This window comes from Acanthopagrus latus, chromosome 15 (assembly GCF_904848185.1).
Source record: "Acanthopagrus latus isolate v.2019 chromosome 15, fAcaLat1.1, whole genome shotgun sequence".
Classification (NCBI taxonomy): domain Eukaryota; kingdom Metazoa; phylum Chordata; class Actinopteri; order Spariformes; family Sparidae; genus Acanthopagrus; species Acanthopagrus latus.
This window is the reverse complement of record NC_051053.1, coordinates 2,081,770-2,102,938: the sequence shown is the minus strand read 5'-3', so window position 1 is coordinate 2,102,938 and position 21,169 is coordinate 2,081,770. Positions and strand designations below refer to the sequence as shown.

The 21,169-nt window shown below is 43.6% G+C and overlaps 1 protein-coding gene across 4 annotated transcripts in view; it reads right to left on the bottom strand.

Annotated features, from left to right (window-relative positions):
- Positions 1-528: 528 nt before the first annotated feature.
- Positions 529-21,169, bottom strand: part of zswim8 (zinc finger, SWIM-type containing 8) — a 39,304-nt gene continuing 18,663 nt past the window's right edge. Inside the window, exons 10-27 of one of the 4 annotated variants that reach the window (XM_037124395.1) lie at positions 20,420-20,595; positions 18,910-20,209; positions 18,235-18,366; positions 17,722-17,901; positions 17,128-17,311; positions 12,807-12,914; positions 12,498-12,622; positions 12,047-12,368; positions 8,642-8,797; positions 8,221-8,443; positions 6,192-6,481; positions 5,863-6,086; positions 5,268-5,765; positions 4,959-5,136; positions 4,641-4,814; positions 4,422-4,541; positions 4,051-4,229; positions 529-3,738 (exon numbers count right to left, since the gene is read on the bottom strand). In XM_037124395.1, coding sequence (XP_036980290.1) covers positions 3,535-3,738; positions 4,051-4,229; positions 4,422-4,541; positions 4,641-4,814; positions 4,959-5,136; positions 5,268-5,765; positions 5,863-6,086; positions 6,192-6,481; positions 8,221-8,443; positions 8,642-8,797; positions 12,047-12,368; positions 12,498-12,622; positions 12,807-12,914; positions 17,128-17,311; positions 17,722-17,901; positions 18,235-18,366; positions 18,910-20,209; positions 20,420-20,595 — 4,773 coding nt within the window. In that variant the 3' untranslated portion in view covers positions 529-3,534. Of the gene's footprint in view, positions 3,739-3,980; positions 4,230-4,421; positions 4,542-4,640; positions 4,815-4,958; positions 5,137-5,267; positions 5,766-5,862; positions 6,087-6,191; positions 6,482-8,220; positions 8,444-8,641; positions 8,798-12,046; positions 12,369-12,497; positions 12,623-12,806; positions 12,915-17,127; positions 17,312-17,721; positions 17,902-18,234; positions 18,367-18,909; positions 20,210-20,419; positions 20,596-21,169 lie in introns of all 4 variants that reach the window. The other 3 variants (XM_037124396.1, XM_037124397.1, XM_037124398.1) reach the window with 3 other exon arrangements.

Genomic DNA, 21,169 nt, shown 5'->3' with positions numbered 1-21,169 from the left:
AGCTTCTTAACTATTTCTCCCAGGTTTTTGATCTGTGTACTGAGTTGATCCGCCTCCATCATACAGTTACCTGAGTTCTTCCAGTCTGTACTCGATCTGCTAGGTCTTTAGGTTGAGATCCTAGATGCACAGCTTTTAGTTCCATTGCAGACAGAAGGGTGTCAGGGAAGGGTGTTTTTGCATCAGGTCCTCCAGTTCATTGTGCAGTTGCATCACTGGACCACTAGAGGGAGGGATGTGCTGGTCTAGAGAGATGGGCTGCTCATAATCTTTTGCTGATGTCACTGATGGGCTCCAGTTGCCTGGGCTGATAACGTCTTCGTCCAGATGCCGTGTGTGCTAAGGATGAATGGAAATGTGGAAAAAAGGACAGTCCTGTCTGATTATCTTATACATTATGCTACTGCTCTCCCTAGTGGCCATTGCTGAGTGTGCAGGCAGCCTCAAGAACATAATGCATCTCGCCTCTGAAAGGAAAATGACCGAAAAAATCCTACTAAACCCCACACAGCACTCACAGCACGTTGGTGTTTTGAATTATCTTTATTAAGTAAACTCTACAATTTTAGTATTGCTTTTATCTTTTTTTTTTTTTTTAAATTCTTTTCACTAAATTAGAACCTTTTGCAATCAGCACATATAGAATTTTTCAATCAAGCTACACTTTTTGAAGAATACAAAAATATCACAGTACATTTTCTACTAAGTCACCTTCACCTGTGAGGTCCAGAGCCAATCAGAGAGGCAGGTTCAGAACCACAGCAGCTGCCTAGACGGAGATGGAACGTCGACATGTTTGAAAGTAACAGCACCATGGTCTATGAGCTAACCACATTGAAGAAAGGGGCCCCTCAAACACACTTATGTGTCTGATTTCTGACAGCTTCGGGTCAGTATTTGGACTTGTGTGCCTTACAGAGCTCATTTAAGAAGGGCTTTTCAGGGCCAAACAATGGCTGGGTCTCAATTATAGTGCCGTTATGGTCTCTGAAGGTGTGGCTTTGGAGGTATCCCTGTGTGAGACAGTCTACAGAGGAAACATTATGAAGGCATTGCAAAATTACAGCTGTGGCCTTATAAAGACAAGGGAGCAACACAGTGAATTTGGGAATAGTAAAAACCTCTAGGAGTTTCCGAATCAAATAAAAGAAGATGGTGAAAATGAGACACAGCCACTGTCTGGGCCCTGTAGTCTTACCCAGTATGTGACATGCTTCCCACTGAAAACACACACTTGCCAAACCAACTACTTAACTCAGTTATCAATCTCAGAAAAAAACAAAACAACAAAAAACAAAACGTCCAGTCATACCTAAGACCTTGACGCAGCTTTTTCAAGTTTGTTTTTGCGTGTGGCCAGAATGGTGTCATTACTGCCTGTGACTGCTGGGAGATAAAACAAGTGGTAGAGTCTAACAGCAGTAAACTCATTCTTGTTTGGTGCACCAGAACAGGGATGGGAGGAAAGAAGACTTTATCACAGATCAGATCACAGAGGATCGTGGAGAATTTGCTCACATCAGTGAACAGCTGAATAGCTCCAAAATGTGCAGTCCTATATTTAACGAATATCACAACAACATGCACCTTTCTAATGGGAATGTTTTGGTATCAGGTGTGAGGAAAGGCTATGGATTCCAAACTAAAAGAACGACAGATGGATGGGGTCCCTGACATTTATTTATTTATTCATGAATCGGGACCCCTTCATAAATGACCTTAAATAAGGTCATTTATGATTACATTATTTAAGTTTGATTGTTTTTCACTATGAAAGATTTAACTAAAATGGCGTGTCCTATCTGACATGAATATTTGTTCCCTAACAAAATGCATGGTGAAGTGATTCCAGAATGTTTTGATGATTATCAAGATAATACTGTGAATTATTTTGGCCAGGATAATCAAGACATGACATTTTCATCTCATCCCATGCCTATACCAGAATGAGGTGCACCTAAAATTGTACTTGAAATGTTTTCAAACTCTATGTTTTGGTCTTACATGATGGAACACTTGGAAACACAAAGATGAGCACCAGCACTTTAAACAGTTTGGCAAATGTACATCTGGGGAATTTCACCATGTCCAATACAGGGCAGTAGACAGCTGCTTTAGGAAAGCTGCTTCTCAATGGAAGCATCTGAGACTGCTGATGTATTTGAATTAGTCAGTGATTAGGATGCTGAAAAGAAAGGCTGGGTATGTAATCTCAATACTTTTTGAGTACACACTGATTAGTGTGTGTATTACTCAGTATTATTAACTGATGCCAATAAATGCTTGGGTCTTTTAAGTAACACTTGTTTTTAACATCATTCCAAATGTAGTTTTGTACTAGATTTTATTAAAGCTCAGATTCAGCACAATTGTGTTTAGACAACAATACAGAGTGAATTTAGCTTATTTTGTTTAATGTCTAGAAATATTGTGTAGAAAAGCATATTTAGATTTAGCATAAAAGGCATCAAAAAAACCGCATCTGTCGCTTATTAAACACCTGTGGAGCCTCTAATGGGACATGAGCAGAAACCACCACAGAGACTTTGGTGAGCACCGCCATCGGCTCGGAGAAAAGATGTTTTTAGTCTTAAGAAGGTCCAAATCAAAACATGTAAATGATACCCAGCCTTATAGACAAGTTATAACTTAGGACTGATCCAGATGTAGTGACTGCTGCACTCGGTGCTTGGAGCAGTGGTTAGTTGGCCTCGGGTTTTGGTCTGGAGCTGTGTTCGAATCACTCCTCAGGCAGGCTGAAATGTAAATATGGATCCCACACCACAACAACAGCACCTTTAACATTCTCTCATTCTCTTCCCATTTCTCTCTGCATACATGTTATATTCTATACAAAATATATATAAAAAAATGAAACAAAATACTGAAAAATCCCCACTCGTACTCACAATATAATTTTTCATTTTAAACCTTTTTTTTCTCCTTGCAAATCTTTCTCGTCTCCCACTCTGCAAAGATTCAGATCCATAGTGACAAGCTTTTGGCAAACAAGGCCTTGCAGCACCTACCACTCTGGACAGGAATGTTGCAGCATGAAAATGAGCTACACTTAGTGGTTTCACTCAAAACAGAATGAAACAAAACTACAAAACACTTGAAAGGAAGTGAGGATGGAGGCTGAGAGATCCCCGTTAATGTCGTCAGCTTAGGGGAAATGGAAGAGACAGGTTAGATGAAGAAAGATAGGAGTACACTTTAATTCCACAGTTACACAAACATGAACCATGATTAAACAAGAGTGAGGAGTCTGTCAAGAACAGAGGAGAGCAGGAGGTTGACCTGGCGTCTCCTCTGAGGTCTGGGTCAGGGGTACCGGAGCTGATTGTACTGCCCGTGTGCTGTGTTTGTTTGTGAGTCCACATAGCAGGGAGCAGGGTCCCTGATAGAACCAGACAGCATGAATGTGGCCAGCTCAGTGCAATGGCAGTAGCAATGCTGGAGGCTTAAGAGCCACTGGATGGGATTCCTGAAGTCCAGGCCCAGAGCCAGCATGCTCCCCACTGAGCAGCACGCTCAGGGGGAGAAGGTTGCCATCTCCAGGGAGATGCGCTGCCACAGCTCCTTGGTCTGCTTCCCTCTCTTCAGGTTCTGCAGCACGTCATTGAACTGCATCATACCCACAGGGGTCAGGCAGAAAGCACCTCGAGCACTGCGGATGATGTTGACAAAGTCATCGTAGTCGGCAGGGGTCAGGTGGATGAGCCGATGGTGAATGTACTGCAGAGAGACAGAGGAAGGTGATTCTACAGGCAGCCTGATGGACAATTCAGAGATTCTGAGTCAGCAACATAGACAAGAAGCTTGAGCTCATTTCAGTGTGGGAAATAAACATTACTGGTGTCCTCCTCAGCTGGACAGTAATGTTAGCTAGATCCATCATCCATGAGTAGATGAACAAAGCACCTATTCTGACCAACTCACTGCAACTGCTGGAATGTAAACCAAGAATGACTATTGACCTATTTACGGACATATTTTTGCAGATCAAATTGCAGCTGCGGCCGCCGTGTGAATGCAGAGGCATTGTACCTGCAGGTAGGCCTGTTGGCAGCGCTGGACGAGCTGATGGAACGCAGGTGTTCGGAGGTGGGCGTGGATGTGGGCAGGGTTCAGCCTCTGCAGAGCCTCCATGATGATCTCCTGCAGGACAAATGGACTGAGGACACCTTTTGCTGCTCCCACACAGAACTGGTACACATAGTTGACTCCTGACAGGAAGAGAGGAGAAAACAGACTGAATATGTAGAGAAGGAAAAGACACATTTTCCAATCTGCTGTTGCGTGCTTACATACGCAAATATTATGACTAAACAATCCACACCTCATTTAACAAAAGAATGTACTCATGTATCAGCCATTTCATCCCTCATTTTTGTCCATTAATTCCTGTGCAGACTCACCTAGTCTTGCAGCAAGTCCCAGCAGCCATTTGACATCCTCAGTGTATGGTGGGCTCCTGGAGAAGTTGTTGGGGTGGTCGTTGTGAGCCCTCCTGCCCAGCATCTCCAATGCCAACATGCCTTCAAACAAAAGATCACATTTACTCAGCTAACTATACTATAGATGTACTATATGGAAATTGCTTATTAATACCTAATCATACGACTCAAACTACTGACCAACTCTGTAGGCAGAGTGCAGGTAGTGCAGGCCCTGTTGACTGATTGGCTGGTTGTGCTGCTCGTCCTCTGCTGGGAATGGAGTGCTGACCAATGAGCCGGGCTGGGAGGACAGGGAGGGGAGAGATGCTCCCTGTATGGCCTGGATGGTGGGGCCCGCGTGGACACTGCCTACTGTAAAACATCACAGGAACATTGTACTGTTGAGCATTAACCCATCTCATGGTACCAATGTACAATAATGTTGCCTAAATTTAGAAGAAAACTGCTGTTTTTGCTGGGATCAAACACAGACAACAGACAGTGTGTAGTCCTGACCTGCTACAGTGGTGCTCAGTGGTAGGCCGGTCTCTGCGTGGTAAGGATGGACGGCGATCTGAGTCATGGACGGTACAGGGACACCAGGGAAGGTCACAGCTGTGGCTGCCATAGGGGGCTGAGGGCCAGTGGCCACTGAGAATGGGTACTGGGCACCAATGAAAGCTGGGTGCATTCCCTGTAAGGTTGTCAAAAGTTTCGATCCTTAAATACTAATTTGATATTTTGTATGTTCATGTGAAAACAACATCAAAACTATACTTTAACATTTTTGCCAAGTCCACTGATTGTATAAGGGAAAGTTCTAACCTGTGGATATGCAGCTCCAGACACAGGGAAGACTGTGGGTCGGGGGACGTGCTGCAGAGGATGTCCCAGGTACTGTGGGGTGCAGACGGTGGGGAGATGGGCCTGGATGGTGGTGTAGGGGTGGAGGCCTTGGCTGTGGGGATGAGCCATGGCCTGCCCTGGCATGGCGTGGGACTGGTAAATGGTGGAGCCTACAGAGATGACAGGTACGACAGCTGCTGCAGTGACTGAGGCTGTGACGGCTGCCATCCCCTGAGACTCCATGTTGGCTCCAGTGTCGAGGACCACACAGCTGGTCTCTGGGGGCCTCCTGCCTGAACCCCCGTTGGCCCCGCAGCGCCCAGAGGTCTCTCGCAGCTGGCCTGAGCCCCCGCCCACTGACTGCTCATACAGCCAGTACCACTGGTGAGCCACCTCAAAGAGAACCTCAGGGTAAACACCTCCACCCTTGGCTGCTTCCTCTACTGCAATGCATGCCTTCTCCAGCATTACATTGTCCTGAAGAAAAACAGTGACAGATGGGGACCGATGGTAAGGAAGAGAAGAACAATGAACAACAACACGTTACTCTGAACTGTACCCTCTCCCACAGTACCTGCTCTTTGCACTGCACCAGGGCTCTCTGGATCTCATTAGGATTGAGGGCATGAGCGTGAGGCAGGCAGCTCAGGGCCAGCTCGGCCGCCGCTCTCACCATGTTGGGGTCCCTTGCTCGAGACGCTCGGTCAGCCAAGGATGCCACCTCTGGAGGGGTGAGGTGACCATCCCAACATTCCACCAGAATGTTTAGGGCAGCGCTGCCGATCTCCATGGCCTGACCTGAGACAAGGAGAGAGGATACAGTATTTGTGCGTAAGGTGATTTGAAAATCATTATGTTTCTGTCAAACTGTTTTTCTCTCTCACACACAACAATCCCCCTCACCAGTGATCCAGGACACATGGGAAGAGTAGGTCCTGGACAGCCAGTTGGGTGAGACAAAGTTGTGAAGGCCAAGAGCATACAGGCCAATCTCAAAGGCACACAGGTGCAGGTTTCTGTGGGGCCCCTGGTGGCCCCCGCTGGCTGAGGGCTGGGTGAAAATGGAGGTGGAGGAGTTTCCTCCAGCTTTGATCAGCACCGTCTTGGCCAGTTCAAAGTAAAAATGAGCTGCTGCCTCCGAAGGCTGGTTGGGCACGTGGGGCGCATGGCACTCTGGACGTCGCCCTTTGTACCTGATCAACGGGGAAACATACAACATGCTAATTAGAATTAGTTAGAAAGAAGACACAAACAGAGTTACTGTCAGTCTGGTGTGTTTTCAAGAAAACCTGCTGAACAAAGTAGCCTGATCTCTCCAGGCATGTCTGGTCCTACTTAAGTCAGCTTTACACCATCTGAGCTATACTCAAACTAAACTGCACTGTTTGTATATTCTGTGGCCCTCTCATTTGTTACAGTATCTGTCTCTTTTAATTGGTAAGAAGAAGTATATTCATGATTTGCTCTAAGAGCTCTAAGAGCATCAGACAGCCACTTAGTATTTTCAAATAATTTCTATTGTATGAAAATCATTATGTCACTTATTTGCAAACTGAGGTCATTTGGAAGTTAACTGTTCACAACCACTTGTATAGCAGCACATCATGTTACTATGAGTTTCTCTTTGATAATAAATGTCTAATGTGTGCATGCATTGTGAAATGACTTTATGTATTTATCTCCACTATTTAGACAGTTCTTGATAAGCATCATGAACCAGTTTACTTGCGGGTCATTTTGGCAGTTCAAGCCAGCCTTGACACAGCAAAGGCTTTTTTGAGGTGCATTTATTATGGTTAGGTTATTGTGTAGCTATACTGTGGCTAACGTGTCTCTGAGAGAAATATACACAGTTGATATAGATATACCGTTTTTGAAAATATTGTTATCTACAGAAGGGGTACCCTCCAGAAAAAGTTCTGGAACCACTGTTATAGGCATAGGTTTGATGCTAAGCTTACAATTTCTTTTAGCAATGATTGGTGATTTCTTATATTGTTATTAACTGTTAACTGCATTCAAAAACATGAATCACTTTAGCCATCACCTTATTTTCTTTTTTATTAACTGACACACTTTTAGAAACTGCAATTCCATCGCATTTCCCAGTCTTCTCACTGCGACCCCCGCTCTCTATCACAGTGAAAGAAAGCAGTAAGAGACGAGGAGAAAGTAACATGGATGTGACTCTTGTTCTAAGTACGTTCATAGCCCACTCAATATCAAACTGGATAACAGGCTGTTTTGTTGTGAACTCATCTCTTCGAAATCTTTCAATAATCTAGCTACTGTCCTACTAGTCAAACCCTGGTTCTAGGCGTATACGAGTCTCTGATATTAGACTCCCTTATGTTGTTTATGATAACAGTGTAGCCCATTAAAAATCGGTGAGTTCTTTTTACTGTATTTTAGTGCTTCCTCTATTTTATATGTATATTAATATGCAGAAATTATGATAATTTTTCTCAATAGCTTCAATGTCATGCGACATGAAAATAATGGTAAAAAATGTCTCTAATGCTAAAGAGGTTAACATATTTTCAAGCAGCAATGTCAGCTTCTACACTATTATGTCTCATGTCTAATTCTGACATTTTGAAAATGAATTTTCTTTTTTTTCAAAAATCTCACCAGTAGGTAAGATTTAAAGGGTCATTTTTCGATTTATTTATTTTTTTTTTTTGGGGGGGGCGGTGCATGCCCCAGGACCCCCCTAGTGTTGCTGGGTTATCAACTCAAAGAACAGCAGCTGCTATAAAAAAAAATTTAGGGGAAACACAGTGTTCTAAGAATTTTGGACATGTGTGGTTTGAACCACATACCTGATATTGTGGGCTCTCCGTCTTTCAGATCTGTTCTGAGAGACAAATTGGATTTGCCTGTTGTCTGAACATGGCATTATTAACCTGATGTGGAGGAAGTCTGTGTTTACCTGCTGGTGTCGGTGCTCTTGGCCCTGGCCCCGCCCCCTGCCCTGCGAGATCCGCTGGAGGAGGAGGAGCCCAGTGAATCAGACGATGAACTGCTAATGCTGTCGCTGTCCTGGCCCCGCCCCCAAGATGTTGCTGCCCAGCTGCCCCGGAGTGGCCGTCGGCTGAGGGTGGGAGAGCTATCTGAGGTTGTCTCCGGAGCACTGCTGTCAATACTCGCCATGCCTGTCCAAACAACATCTACATCAAACTCACATCACCTATATGTGTTCATTTATTTTAATGTAGGTAAACAATCAGATATACCACTCTAAAAGTTAGCACTGTCTGACAGTGTGGATAGAAGTAATGTTGACTCTCTGGACGACTGGAGGAAGTGACAGCCTGGGTAAAAAATATTGACATCAATACAAAAGTTTGTACCAGTGTGTTTCTTCTTCTGGCGTACAGGTGAGCCCCAGCAGCGTTGGCTATATCCACAGCGTGCCCCCAGTGCCAGCCGACTGGGCACTGTGGCCTCCAGTTTAAATGGAGCTGTTTCATTCTGCTGCTCACTTGAAGGTGGAGGCCCATCTGATACTGCGAGGAGAGAAAAAATACAGAGGTCTATCAAAGAGTACTGTGTCATGATGGATGATTGCCTTATGCAAGGTTATGATATTAAGAAATATCAACAATCAGAATTTTAAGAAATCAATAACAATCTTGGACATATTAATAAATTCATAGGAATGTTTCAGCCCTGTGTTGGCCTCTTTTGGCTCATTATCTGTCAACTGTTGATTTGATTTTAAGATTTTACTGATAACTTTTAAAGACTTTTAAAGTATTCACAAAGAATCAGGAGACGCAGGCTTGTGGGGGACTGTGGGAGTGTCTTCATAATTGTTCACATCGGCAGTTTAAAAAAAACACATTTACTTGTAAAACAATCAAGATGTGAGGCATACACTCACAGTCGAAAGTTTACTTACACTTGTAAAGAACATGTCTATCATGGCAGGCTTGGATTCCAATGATTTAACAAAATTATAGAAAGATGTGTCAATCAAATTTGCTTTTTCGGATGGCCTCTTAACAGGGCTTGTTTTATACATCAACTAGAACACACAAAAAGCCACAAAAACAAGTCAGGAAAGTCACTTGGAGCCTTTTCAAAGCAGTTACAGGTCCCAAGATCGACTGTACACAACTGTTCGTATGAAGTGCATGGCACAGTTAGAAAACACAAACTATCAACTGCTGCTGAGAAATAATTGTTCAGCATGATCAAGTGTCATCTAAAAACCCCACAAATAAAGTCTGCAATGTATTACAAGCTGCTGAAACACAATTGACTGTGTCCACAGTCAAGTGTGTTTTACATCAACCGCTAAGAGGCTGCCATGCAATAAAGAAGCCCTTGCTCCAAATGTGCCACTTTAAAGCGCCACTAAAGTTTGCTGATGATGGTGGAGGAGAGAAGGTGAGGCCTTTAACCCCAACAACACCATACCTACTATCAAGCATGGTGCTGGTGGTAATAAGTGTCAGGGCTGTTTTGGAGCCAGTGGATCTGCTGCTCTGAAGTAAGTAGATTGAATAATAAAGAAGGAGATTTATCTACAAATCCCCAGGAAAACCTAAAATCATCAGAAGATTGGGTCTTGCATGTGGTTGGGTCTTCCAACAGGACAATGATCCCAAACACACATCAGAAGTGGGAAAGGAATGGAATGGTTTTGGAATGGCCTTCACAAAGTCCTGACTTGAGCCCTTCGACTTTGGCAGCTGTAGCTCAGGAGGAAGAATGGGTAGTCCAGGAATCAGAGGGTCCCTGGTCCGAATCCCTGGCTACTAGGGCTGCGTGTCAAACTATCCTTGAGCAAGATACTTAACCCAAATTGCTCCTGATGTGCAGGTTGGTACCTTGAATGGCAGCCTCTTCCATTAGTGTATGAATCTGACAATGTTCTTTACAAGTATATGTAAACTTTGTCCAAGGATGTTATCATTACACTGTTTTTTAAACTGGTAAAAAAAAAACAGAGACTCCATTAAGTGAACACACATCAAGCATAAGGTTACTCAAAGAAATATCACTGGTGCTCTCCTGGTAGCATAAAGCCACGACTGACCTGTCTTACTCTGCCTCTGATCTGCAGGTCATGCCTTCACTACACATCATATTATTTGTAATTTGGCATGGTCCTATAGTGCGCATCCACTGATTAAATAAACAAATGAATACATAAAAAACTAAACAGGATGCAGGGCCTGCCATTATGGCTTTAAACTAGTGCACGAGCCCAACTGAGAAAATATACATAAACTGTGAATTTAAACTCCACTGTCTTTTTAATTAATTCTGTATGTTTTTAAGCAAAGGCTGAACATGTGGTGTAGAGACACCTATTACATTACTCAATATTATTTAGGTATTTTGGGATATTTTAGTGTTTTTAGTTTAGTTTTAATTTTGTGTTTTGTGAACATCTTTGGTCCCCCAAAACCATGCAACACATTTTATTTGTGTGTTATTGCATAACTAGTGACCAACTGTGGACACACACCTCATACTGGATAATTAGCACAAAGTCAGTTAATAATCATCACTAGATGTCAAATATTGTTTTGCAGTATGGTGCTCTATTGTGCAGCAACTCAGACTTCCTGGAAGTCACATAATGAGTCAGGGGCACAGACATCTTGCTTCAACTAGCCCCAGAGAAGCTCCGTGGGGTTCAGGTAGGGTGACATGGCCGGCCATTCCTGCTGGAATTGTGTGATAACCACACGAGCACGATGTGTGGGTGCGGTGTCATCCATGAACATGAAGTTCGGTACGTACTGGTGCCACTGGGGGATGATGATGAGCTGAGTGATTTACTGCAGGTATGACTGACCCGTGACTGTTCTATTGACAAACACCGGATCAGTCACTAACCCCAACCCTTCTGTCCACTGATTTTCCAGAACACAGCTGCACCCCCTCCTCTAGCTCAGTATTAGGGACCATGTTGACTGGTGCTCACCTCTACACCTCCAAACCCATTGCGACCCATCATTCCAATGCAGGGTGATCCTGCTCATAACAGTGGACATCACTGACGACCACTGCTGGATGGTCCAACCAACATGTTGCCTGGCCTGGTGCAGAGTGACCCCCAGTGCTCAACAGTGCCTGGCATTCAAGGGCGTCACATCCAATGAGTGTCTGGCATTCAGTAATAGTGGTGTAGCCTGTTCTGGATGGTCTGATCAGACACACTGGTTCCTCTGACAGCCCTCACATGTCTCTGGAGTTGTGTGGTTGTGGCTAAACTATGAGGCCTTTCATACACTGAATCAGTGTTATGATGTTGAGAGACCAGTCTGCCAATGACTCTCTGAGACCCCTGTCCATGAGCAAAATCAATTGGCCTACTCCTTGTCTCTATATAGGGGTCAAAGCCAGGTGGACATTTTCAAAAGGCCACAACATACACTCACTCATTATCCAGTGACTTTTACAGCACCCGAACAAGATGTTCTGTTACTATACTTACTATATTTGTGTGAATATTGAGTTTGACCCCTCATTTGAGTTACAGCCCATAAACTGAGCTGAGGCAGTTCCACAAACAAACAAAAACATTCATTTTTGTTTCTCCATAAGTCAAACTATTAAAGCAACATATATACTGCATATACTGGCAAAATTTATACACCCACATCTAAAATTACCTAACTTATTGTAAGTACTGTATAGTGAAATATAGCAATTACAATCACTATTTTTTAAAGATTTAGTTGCTGCACTACAGTACAGTAAGATATGGCACCCATAGAGGGGGTGGCGGTTCTCACCATGCTCCCTGGTCTCAGCAGTGTTCTCCCCTGCTGGATTGTTCTGCACCGGGTTCAGTTCAGCCTGATGAGCCAACTCCTCGCCAGCCAATGCTACAGCAGAGGAAGAGCTGGAAGAAGAGGCTGCCACGCTGGTTGCAGATGAAGATGAGGGTGCATGTTTGGAAACGCCGCCTGTGGCCCCACTCACCCCACTGTGGTTGGTGGCAGTATGCTTTGATGGGCTGCGCTGGCTGCCAGCTGCTGGCTTGCTGGAGTAGAAGGAGCTCAGGGTCTGGGGCTTGTGGGTTTGACTCTCCCTGTCCAACAATTTGTCCAGTATCTGGGGGGTGGGGGGCAGAGGAAAGGAAGATATTAGCTGACTTTGTCTGTTGAAAAGTTTTCGTGGCATATCGGAAATGTGTGCCATTTTCTTATCAGTGGTGAGAATGGTCACAGTAGTGATGGCTACCTTTTTGAGCTTGCTCTGGTCATCCTTGTAGGTGATCATGAGGGCCAGGGCCAGGTCACCTTTCACTCGTCTGGTTCCTTCACACAGCAGAGGATGCTCCGCTTCACTGACTGTGGTCTTCATACCTGGAGACACATAGAGGAGGGAGACAAATAGAAGGATTACAGCAGGAAGACAGAATGAGGTGGACAGTGGACACAAAGGCAGGGGATGCAAAAGACAAAGTGAGGAGAGAAAAAGAGACATTTGAAAACAGAGATGGTGACTGAATTTAATCCAGAAAGAAATTAAGGACAAGACTGAATTTACCGAGTGCAGCAACAGCAGCCTCAAAGCCCAGCTCCTCGTCACCAGGCATCTCATTGTTACGGTTGCGGCTTGGTGGACGGGAACCCGTTGGGGACACAACTGCACAAACAATTTGGAGAAAAGTGAAAGGGATGTTAATTCTTGAAGTTCCCATTTAAATAAGAAAATAGTACATTCTTCAGTCACTCCAAGTTATAAGGTGGACAATTGTTGGGTGTTACACCGAGAAAAAAAATTCAATTCAAGAAAGTGGTAATATTTCATCCTATTCAACAACTTTTTTTCTCCACTTTGTTTATTTGTATACACAACTGAAAATCTGAGAAGTCCATTCTGATTCTTGGTGATTTAATTAAATGAGAATATATTTGGGCCTAGCAACAGACATAATAAATGATTGGGTTAACCGGCCTACAAACAAAATGTTCAAAGGAACGGAATGAGGACCTTGTTAAAGGCTTTGGGGCCACAGCCGCCATTTGAATGGGTCTTTAACACACACCAAAACCATAATGTCTCTGGTTTGATTTCGGTTGAGGGTCTGTTGGGTGTCAGACCACTCCTTGTGCCTACATTTCCTGTCTGTATCTCAACCGCCAAAAAAGGCAAAAATGTCACAAAACCAATCTTAAAAAAATAAAACAAAGCAGAACAAAAAAGTTTTTAAAAAGTCCACTGTATAGATTTCATGGCATTCTTCAGCTCTGTTGGTGACTGCAACCAAATGAACACCCCTCATCATACTCTTGTGTGAGTACGCATTAAGGATGTCACAATTTTGATTTAAAATCATAATTGACCAGAATGAAGTCACAATCTCGAATTTTGAATTAAAAAATGGAATTGTTGATGCCGCCATGCCTCCATATCACATCTGGTCGGCTTGCCAAGCAGAAAAAAAAAGCACACACGTGTTGAAGTGCTGCGAGTCAACCTCCTCTAACTGAACTACTAGCTAAGCCAGTAGCTATTAGCTACAGCCAGCCAAACGACAGCATGGTGTTACACCATTCCTGTTCGGCTCCTGGACCGTGGTGAGGAAGCACAGGGGAGATGATTTCCGCCAGGGCCGAAGTTTATGTTTACCTTCAGGCTGAACCACTTTCACATGTTAAGCTGGTCGGGAAATAATACCAGAGAGCTTTGCTGTGTCTAGCCGTCGCCTTTATTCACAGCCAAACTGCAGACTATAATGTGCACTTTATTACTGTCGCTACGACTGCTTCTTCTTTCGCTTCTCCTTCCTCTCCCATTCATTAACTGTCTGCATGTTCGCACACTCCCCTTACGCACACACACCTCACGCACCGCCCTATTCCTGAAAGGTGCTAGCCAGTCTTTTAACAGTGGCAACTGCAGATGCAGGAGACCCATAGACAGAACTTGCACCTTCTCCTCTTTCACTCAAGTCGCAAGTGTGGAAGTATTTTCTGTTATGTTGACAACGTTCGTGTTGATGACAAAAAAAAAAAAAGTTTGCAAGCTCGGCAGAAACTAGATGGCAGGTAAATTTGCTTAAGTTTCCAATTGACTGAGGATATATAAGTTATTGTTACATTATGTTGTTGATAAATGTTTTAAATTTGAAAATGTAGCATGGTACATTGCAAACAAAAGTCAGATATTATATTGCTTAAAAGTCTAGTCTAAATATGGCATAGCAACCTGTGCTTTAAAAAAGATAAATGTAAAAATCGAGAATGGAATCGAATCGTAACCTTAGAATCAAAAATGTAATCGAATCGAGGATTTAGAGAATCGTGACACCCCTAGTACGCATGCATGCAATGTACGCTGGAGTTCACAGACATGGTTAGGTTATTTTTAACAACAACACTGAGAACTTTTACTTTTTAAGCTATTTCAAAAAAATGGAGGAGACCAGGCACCGCTCATCACCTGCCCAGTGCCATCCCCACAGTGAAACATGGTGGTGGCAGCATCGTGCTTTGGGGGTGTTTTTCAGTGGCAGGGTCTGTGAGCTGGTCAGGGCTGAGGGAAAGCTGAACAGAGCAGTACAGAGATATTCTTAATGAAAACCTGGTCCAGAGCGCTCAGGATCTCAGGAAGGTTCATCTCCCAAAAGAACAATGACCCTATGCACACAGCCAAGACAATGCAGGAGTGGGTTCGGGGACAACTCTGTGAATGTCCTTGAGTGTCCAGCCAGAGCCCTGACTTGAATCCAATGGAACATCTCTGGATAGACATGAAAATGTCAGTCAAACCAAGGTCCCTATCCAACTTGACAGAGCTTGAGAAAATCTGAAGAACAGCAGAAAATCCCCAAATCCGTATGTGCAAAGCTTGTCATGTCATACCCCAGAAAACTCAATGCTGTAATCGCTGCCAAAGGTGTTTCAACTAAGTACTGTGTTAAGGGTCTGAGTACTTATGTCAATGTGATATCACTTTTTCCTTTTTAATGCATTTTCCAAAAAAAAAAAAAAAAAATCTGTTTCTGCTTTGTGATCATGATCTGTTGAGTGTAGACTGATAAGGGAAAAAAATTATTTTAACAATTTTAGCATAAGGCTGCAACATAAGAAAATGTGAAAAAAGTGAGGGGACTGAATACTTCCTGAATGCACCACTGGCCACTGTCTAGCCAAAAACATGGAATGGAATTGACTAAGAAAATAGGTACGAGCCTTCCATTGGATAATTACTGCAGTGAGTGAACCATGTCGGAAGATATACCCGGTGGTTGTGGAAAAGATGTTTCTACGTTTCATAAGGGTGAAATTATTGGCCTGCATCAAGCAAAGACTGTCCAACGCATTTTTATAACCTGGAAGGATAGTGGTGAACCATCATCTCCTCACCAAATGTGGTTGGGAAAAAAATCTGGAATGAATGTGACCGGAGATCACATCAGATAAACATTTGGTGAAATCAAATCTTAAAAAAAACACGATAGAACTCACAGCTATGTCAAATAGTAATAATACTACTACTACTACTACTACTACTACTACTACTACTACTACTACTACTAATAATAATAATAATAATAATAATAATAATAATAACTTTATTTATATAAGTAGCACTTTTCATAAACAAGTTACAAAGTGCTTTACAATTAAACAGATAATACAATGAGTTAAAAATCAAAACAAAGATATAACATATAAAATAATTTAAATAGCTACAACAATTACCAACAATTAAGTAAAAGCCATAAGATAAAAGTGAGTTTTAAGAAGAGATTTAAAAGAGGATACTGAGTTTGCCTGCCATCAGTGTGTGCCTTTAACTGGCAGAAATGATCTTCCATTTTTACGTAGCTCAAGGAGAGCCTGACAAGGGACACTTGGAGTAGGTCACAAGAGACACAGTAGTCCCAGTCACACTGCCATTTGAATGCTGGGATCCTGTGCTAATTCTCCACCTCCGTCTCTGTGTGAATGTCTCGAAGGTGGCGAAGGGTGAAATTTCGCTCTGGCGCAGATACGCCTCTGGAGGTAGTGTTAGAAGCGCAGTATTGGCAAATCGAAACAGTGTGAATGGATAAGCTGGCATTGCGTATGGAGGGCGTGGCTGAATAAAGAGACATGTCCCACAAAGCAAAGTTACATGACCAAACAAAAGTAACATAACTTGACTGTCGCTGGCAACTTATATGAGGAAAAAAATATTGCAGCTGAGAAGCGTCACACCTCTTCAGGAGCCGCAGCACCAGCTTTCTGTGTGAATTACACAGCAGTTTGTCTTTAAGGCGGAGATGCTTGGCTCTGTGTGAACAACCAACAGTGGAGAATTGGCGAACCGCCATTTCAGCGATAATGCAGCGTCTCTGTGTGAAAAGGGCTCATGACTGCAGCAGGTAGGCTGGTGGTTTATTTAAAGATGCCCCTGTGCACTGTAACTTCTGACATAGTACTTGACCCACTATGGATTTTTTTGCAACTGAAAATGTGGAGCAGAAACTCCTGACTGACTTTGTGCCCAAAGCCTGGGCATCTCATGTTTTTTAATCTATATAGAGAAAACTAGTTGGCTTTGCTTATTTCAACAATCAGACTAGTTAAACTATGTTAAAAGTATGTTTTTTGTTTTAAAAAAATGCAGTGCTCGCAGTTCAACTATTAAAATCTTGTACTCTGAATTTCCAAAGATCCGTGTTGTGCTTACCACTTTCAGTTCCAGTGTTGTCTTTTGCTCAGCCATAGAATTGTATAACCTTGTTTCTATTCCAAGTGCCCTGTCTCTCATATCCTGCACTGCAGTATGTTGTATCTGATGTGCTATGTTGTTTTGTTCTTCTCTGTTGGAAATCATACAAATGTCTAACAATCAAACAATAATTGGTGCTTACCTGGGGTACACAGTACATCAAAGATGAAGCTAGCCAACATGAGAGGCAACACAGGTCTGTAATCACAGAAGTTTCCGTCTCGGAGCTGCTCGCCTCTCTCTCTGATGGCCGACATCTCCACCAGGCCCAGTGGAATCTTCTTCAACAGAGCTACCACCTCTGACTCCTGGTAGGCCAGCTTCACCTGGTCAACACACAAACACACACACTGTCAGTATGTGTGATACACGTTCATGTCTCCACATTGTATAAGGATAGTTTGGAGACACCATATACAATAAATTTTATACAGCGACAGGTAGCAAGTTTCTGCATCCAAATGCTAATGAAGCTAATGGATGACACGACCTTGTACAATGTTTGGCATACACATGATTTAACTTTCCTTACACTCCTGCTTCATCTAGATATGATTATGTGATAAATAATGAACTAAACCACAGTGTTACATAGGATAATGAACTGTTAACATACACTAAACGTAATGCAACAACACTTTCAGGACTTGTCAAGTACCTCTGGATAGAGTGTGTGTGTGTGTGTGTGTGTGTGTGTGTGTGTGTGTGTGTGTGTGTGTGTGTGAGAGAGAGAGACCTCTAGAGCTTTGGTAGATGCCGGCGGTCTTTGGAGTTCCAAGGAGAACATGCCGGTGCTGAAGGCAAGGTTGTGTAGCTCCAGTCGTTCACTGAGAACAGTGAGGAGGAAGGCAGCTTTTGACAGCGTGTTAGTGGCTACCTGCGTCTGACGACTGGTTGACACCTTGCTCTTCTTACCCTACATCCAGCAATGAGGGAAATAAAATCTATGTTAGAACATGAAACAACACTTTGCCACACTCAACATCTGTATTTTCTAACTTTAATGAATAGTTTATATGTGTTCCATGATTACATGAATGAGTACAACTGTTACTGTGCATTGGCACAGTAACAATTTGGGAGAGTGACAATTCCACTATAACACAGATATTAGAATAATATCATTGCTTTCCTGCCGCTACATAGTTCAAGATGCTAACTGATGAGTTTGGAAGACTGACCAAAAATAGATAAGAGAAGTCAAAGGACACAGGACAATGTGTTTTGACACTGCTGGGACTGGATTTACCTTAGTCTGTGGCTGTTCCACTTTCAGGTCTGGAGGGTTGGCTAACAGGTCTCTGGCCAGCTCCACAGCCAGCCGACATGCCTCATTACTGTAGCCATGAGCATGGAGAGCCTCTGCACATGCAAATAGCACCTGTAAAAAACACACGGAAAAATTAAAAACACCAGTAGAAAATAGTCTATTCTTCTTTGGTCAAGACATGTTCATCAGCTTGATTTGAAAGCCATGCATTCTGTTCACTAATTCCTGTACTTTTTACAACCCAGATCTTACTTTTGAAATAGAGTAATACTTTCTATTACTTAAAATAACATTTTATTCTCAAAACAGTTGGACACCAACACAGCACAACACAATAACAGCTATGGTTTGCCTGTTTTTTGTGCCCATCCACACAAATACTGCCCCAGTCAAATTGCAGTACTGACATTGTCAGTTTGTACCAAATATTCAGGCCCACTGGAGAGCACCAACACAGATGTTGCTGATAATCAAATTCAAATGTCTTCTTTTAGTAAATACAATTTCGACTGAATTATCTGAAGCTGTAGTATGTGTGTTAAATAATGGATATTTCCTTTATGGATGGGGTCAGAATGTTTTCGAATCTTTACAACGATTCTTGTAAAGCTCTGGCTTTGAACAATATAACCAGCACCTGTGCCCCTTCCTCACCTCCATGCGCCCCTCCTGATCCAGAGGTTTCATTCCTGCAAAAATGTCTGGCTCCTCCTCCTGGTGGTTGTCAGCAAGCTGTCTGTCTGCTCCCTCCTCCGAGGCAACATTTAAGTAGTATGCCTGGTAGTCATCCTCACCTACAGCCTCTCCCGCATCTCCACCTGCTGCTTCTGCAGCCTGGTTAGCTTGTCCACCTGTAGCTGATCCAGCTGATGCTGCCTCTTTGTTACTCTGTGGTGGTTTGGCAGCCTTTTCAGTGGTACCTGATCTTGCTGTTGTGGTGGAAGTGGAAGGCTGGTTACTGCCAGCTGAATCTACATCTTCATCTCTGTTTTGGACAGGCTCCACCTCCAGCTCTGCTTCCTTCTCTGCAGCATTCGGCAAGTCCATAACAACCACCACAGTCTCTTTGGGAGGGAAGCAAGGTGGAGCATGCTCTGCCGCAGGAAGTGTTGCTGAGGCTTGGCTGACACGCTTTGTTTCAAACATCTTGCTCCCTCCGCTGCCACTGCTGTACTTGCGTGAGTCTCTAAGCAGTGGACTCGGGGACGGCAGCATCTCAGGGGGTGGGGGGAGAAACTCAAAAGTGTTGCTGGCCTCAGCCCCCAGAGCTAGACTGCAGCCGTCATCCAGACTGAGCTCAGCCAGGTCTGGCTCCAGGGAGCTGTCCTCACTGCTGGTTCTTCTCTTGGCACCAGCATGCTTACCACCTCCTAACCCTCCATTTCCTCCAGGACCTCCTACAGATGCCCCCTTTCCACCTCCCTGTGTCAGTTTCAGCTTGCCTCCAGAGGAGGAGCCTGGTCCTTTGTACATGCACTTCCCTCCTCCATCTTCCAAGGCCAGAGAGACGCTCCCTCCCAGACGGACCAGCATCCCTCCGCCACCACTCACTGACAGACCTTTCCTCTTGGTCAGTATGGTCTCCTTGGGTCTCACTGCCACCTCCTGTTGGGAAGAGTGCCCACTTCCTCTTCCTTTAAAATCTCCAGCTCCACTTTCCCCTCGCACTACTCCAACTGTTTCAGAAGTTTCTCCACCCCCTCCTGCAGCAGCTTTGGCTCCTCTTTGGAGCTGCACTGCCCTGGACCAGCAGAATGTGGCACTCTTCTTATCAGCACTACAGTAGGTGATGCCATCCAGTGGGTAGGCCACCTCCCAGTTGAAATAGCAGGACTCTACAGCAGGCTTGAAGCCCTGGAAGAGTTTATCCAGAGACTTACGATGCTGTCCCCGCTTCACTATCTCTATTACTTTCAGATGCCACTGCTTTAGCTGGCCTGCCAGCTCCAAACGCCTGGAAGAGAGCATTCATAGTTTGTTGTTAATTTTGGTCCCTATCAACTACTTGCTCTCAACTTAAATATATTGTCTGATGCAATCCAATAGTGAAAAGTGTCTTCATATTACACAACTTTTGCATGGGATATATCATGTTTCATGACCAAATTCATCTACAATTTAACAAGACTATAAGCAGTGTGTAGCCTAGTGCCAATGGTCTCACCTGCAGGGGCTCATAGTGGGGTCAAGCACTGCCAGCCGCCATAGCACCACCATCTCATCGCACATACTGGCACAGGCGTGAGCCGCCACCTCTGATTGGCCATTGCTGCGCCCAGTGTGGCCACTGGCACTGCTGTGCGATGCGGATGTCCGAACACTGTACCACCAGCTGATGATCTGAACACACACAACTCAGTGAGGAACATGTACTTCAATTTCATTTAATTATAGGTCAACATATGGATTTCATGACTCTCTTTAGCATTTCATAAGTATTAAAAGGTGAGAGGTCTGGGAAAATGCCAGCACAGTGCTCCAACTTTAATAGAAGTCAGTAAGTACCCCCTAATGCATCAAAAACGACATGCATCAGCCCATCATAATATAACTGTCCATCATAATGTTAACTGAGTAAGCGATGGGTGGTCTGGACTTAACTGATTTACCACTATAAATAAACCCTTAAATCAATACTTCAATCTAGTATTGTAATTGTTGGAATCAAAGAAGGCATTTCAAATTAGTGGGCTTGTGGGTGTATAACAGCCTAACCCAAACACATTTAGCCATACCCCTATGTTTTGTTTCGATTTATTATGGTCTTTTTCTTTATTACAAGCATTAAACAATCATTACCACTGCTGACGTCTTGGTACCCAAATTTAAATGTGTTTTAATGTTGCATTTCCCCCCTTGGATTGCATTTGACAATTAAAACCAGCAGTAAAGCTGCTGCACTTGGTCCCTCTCC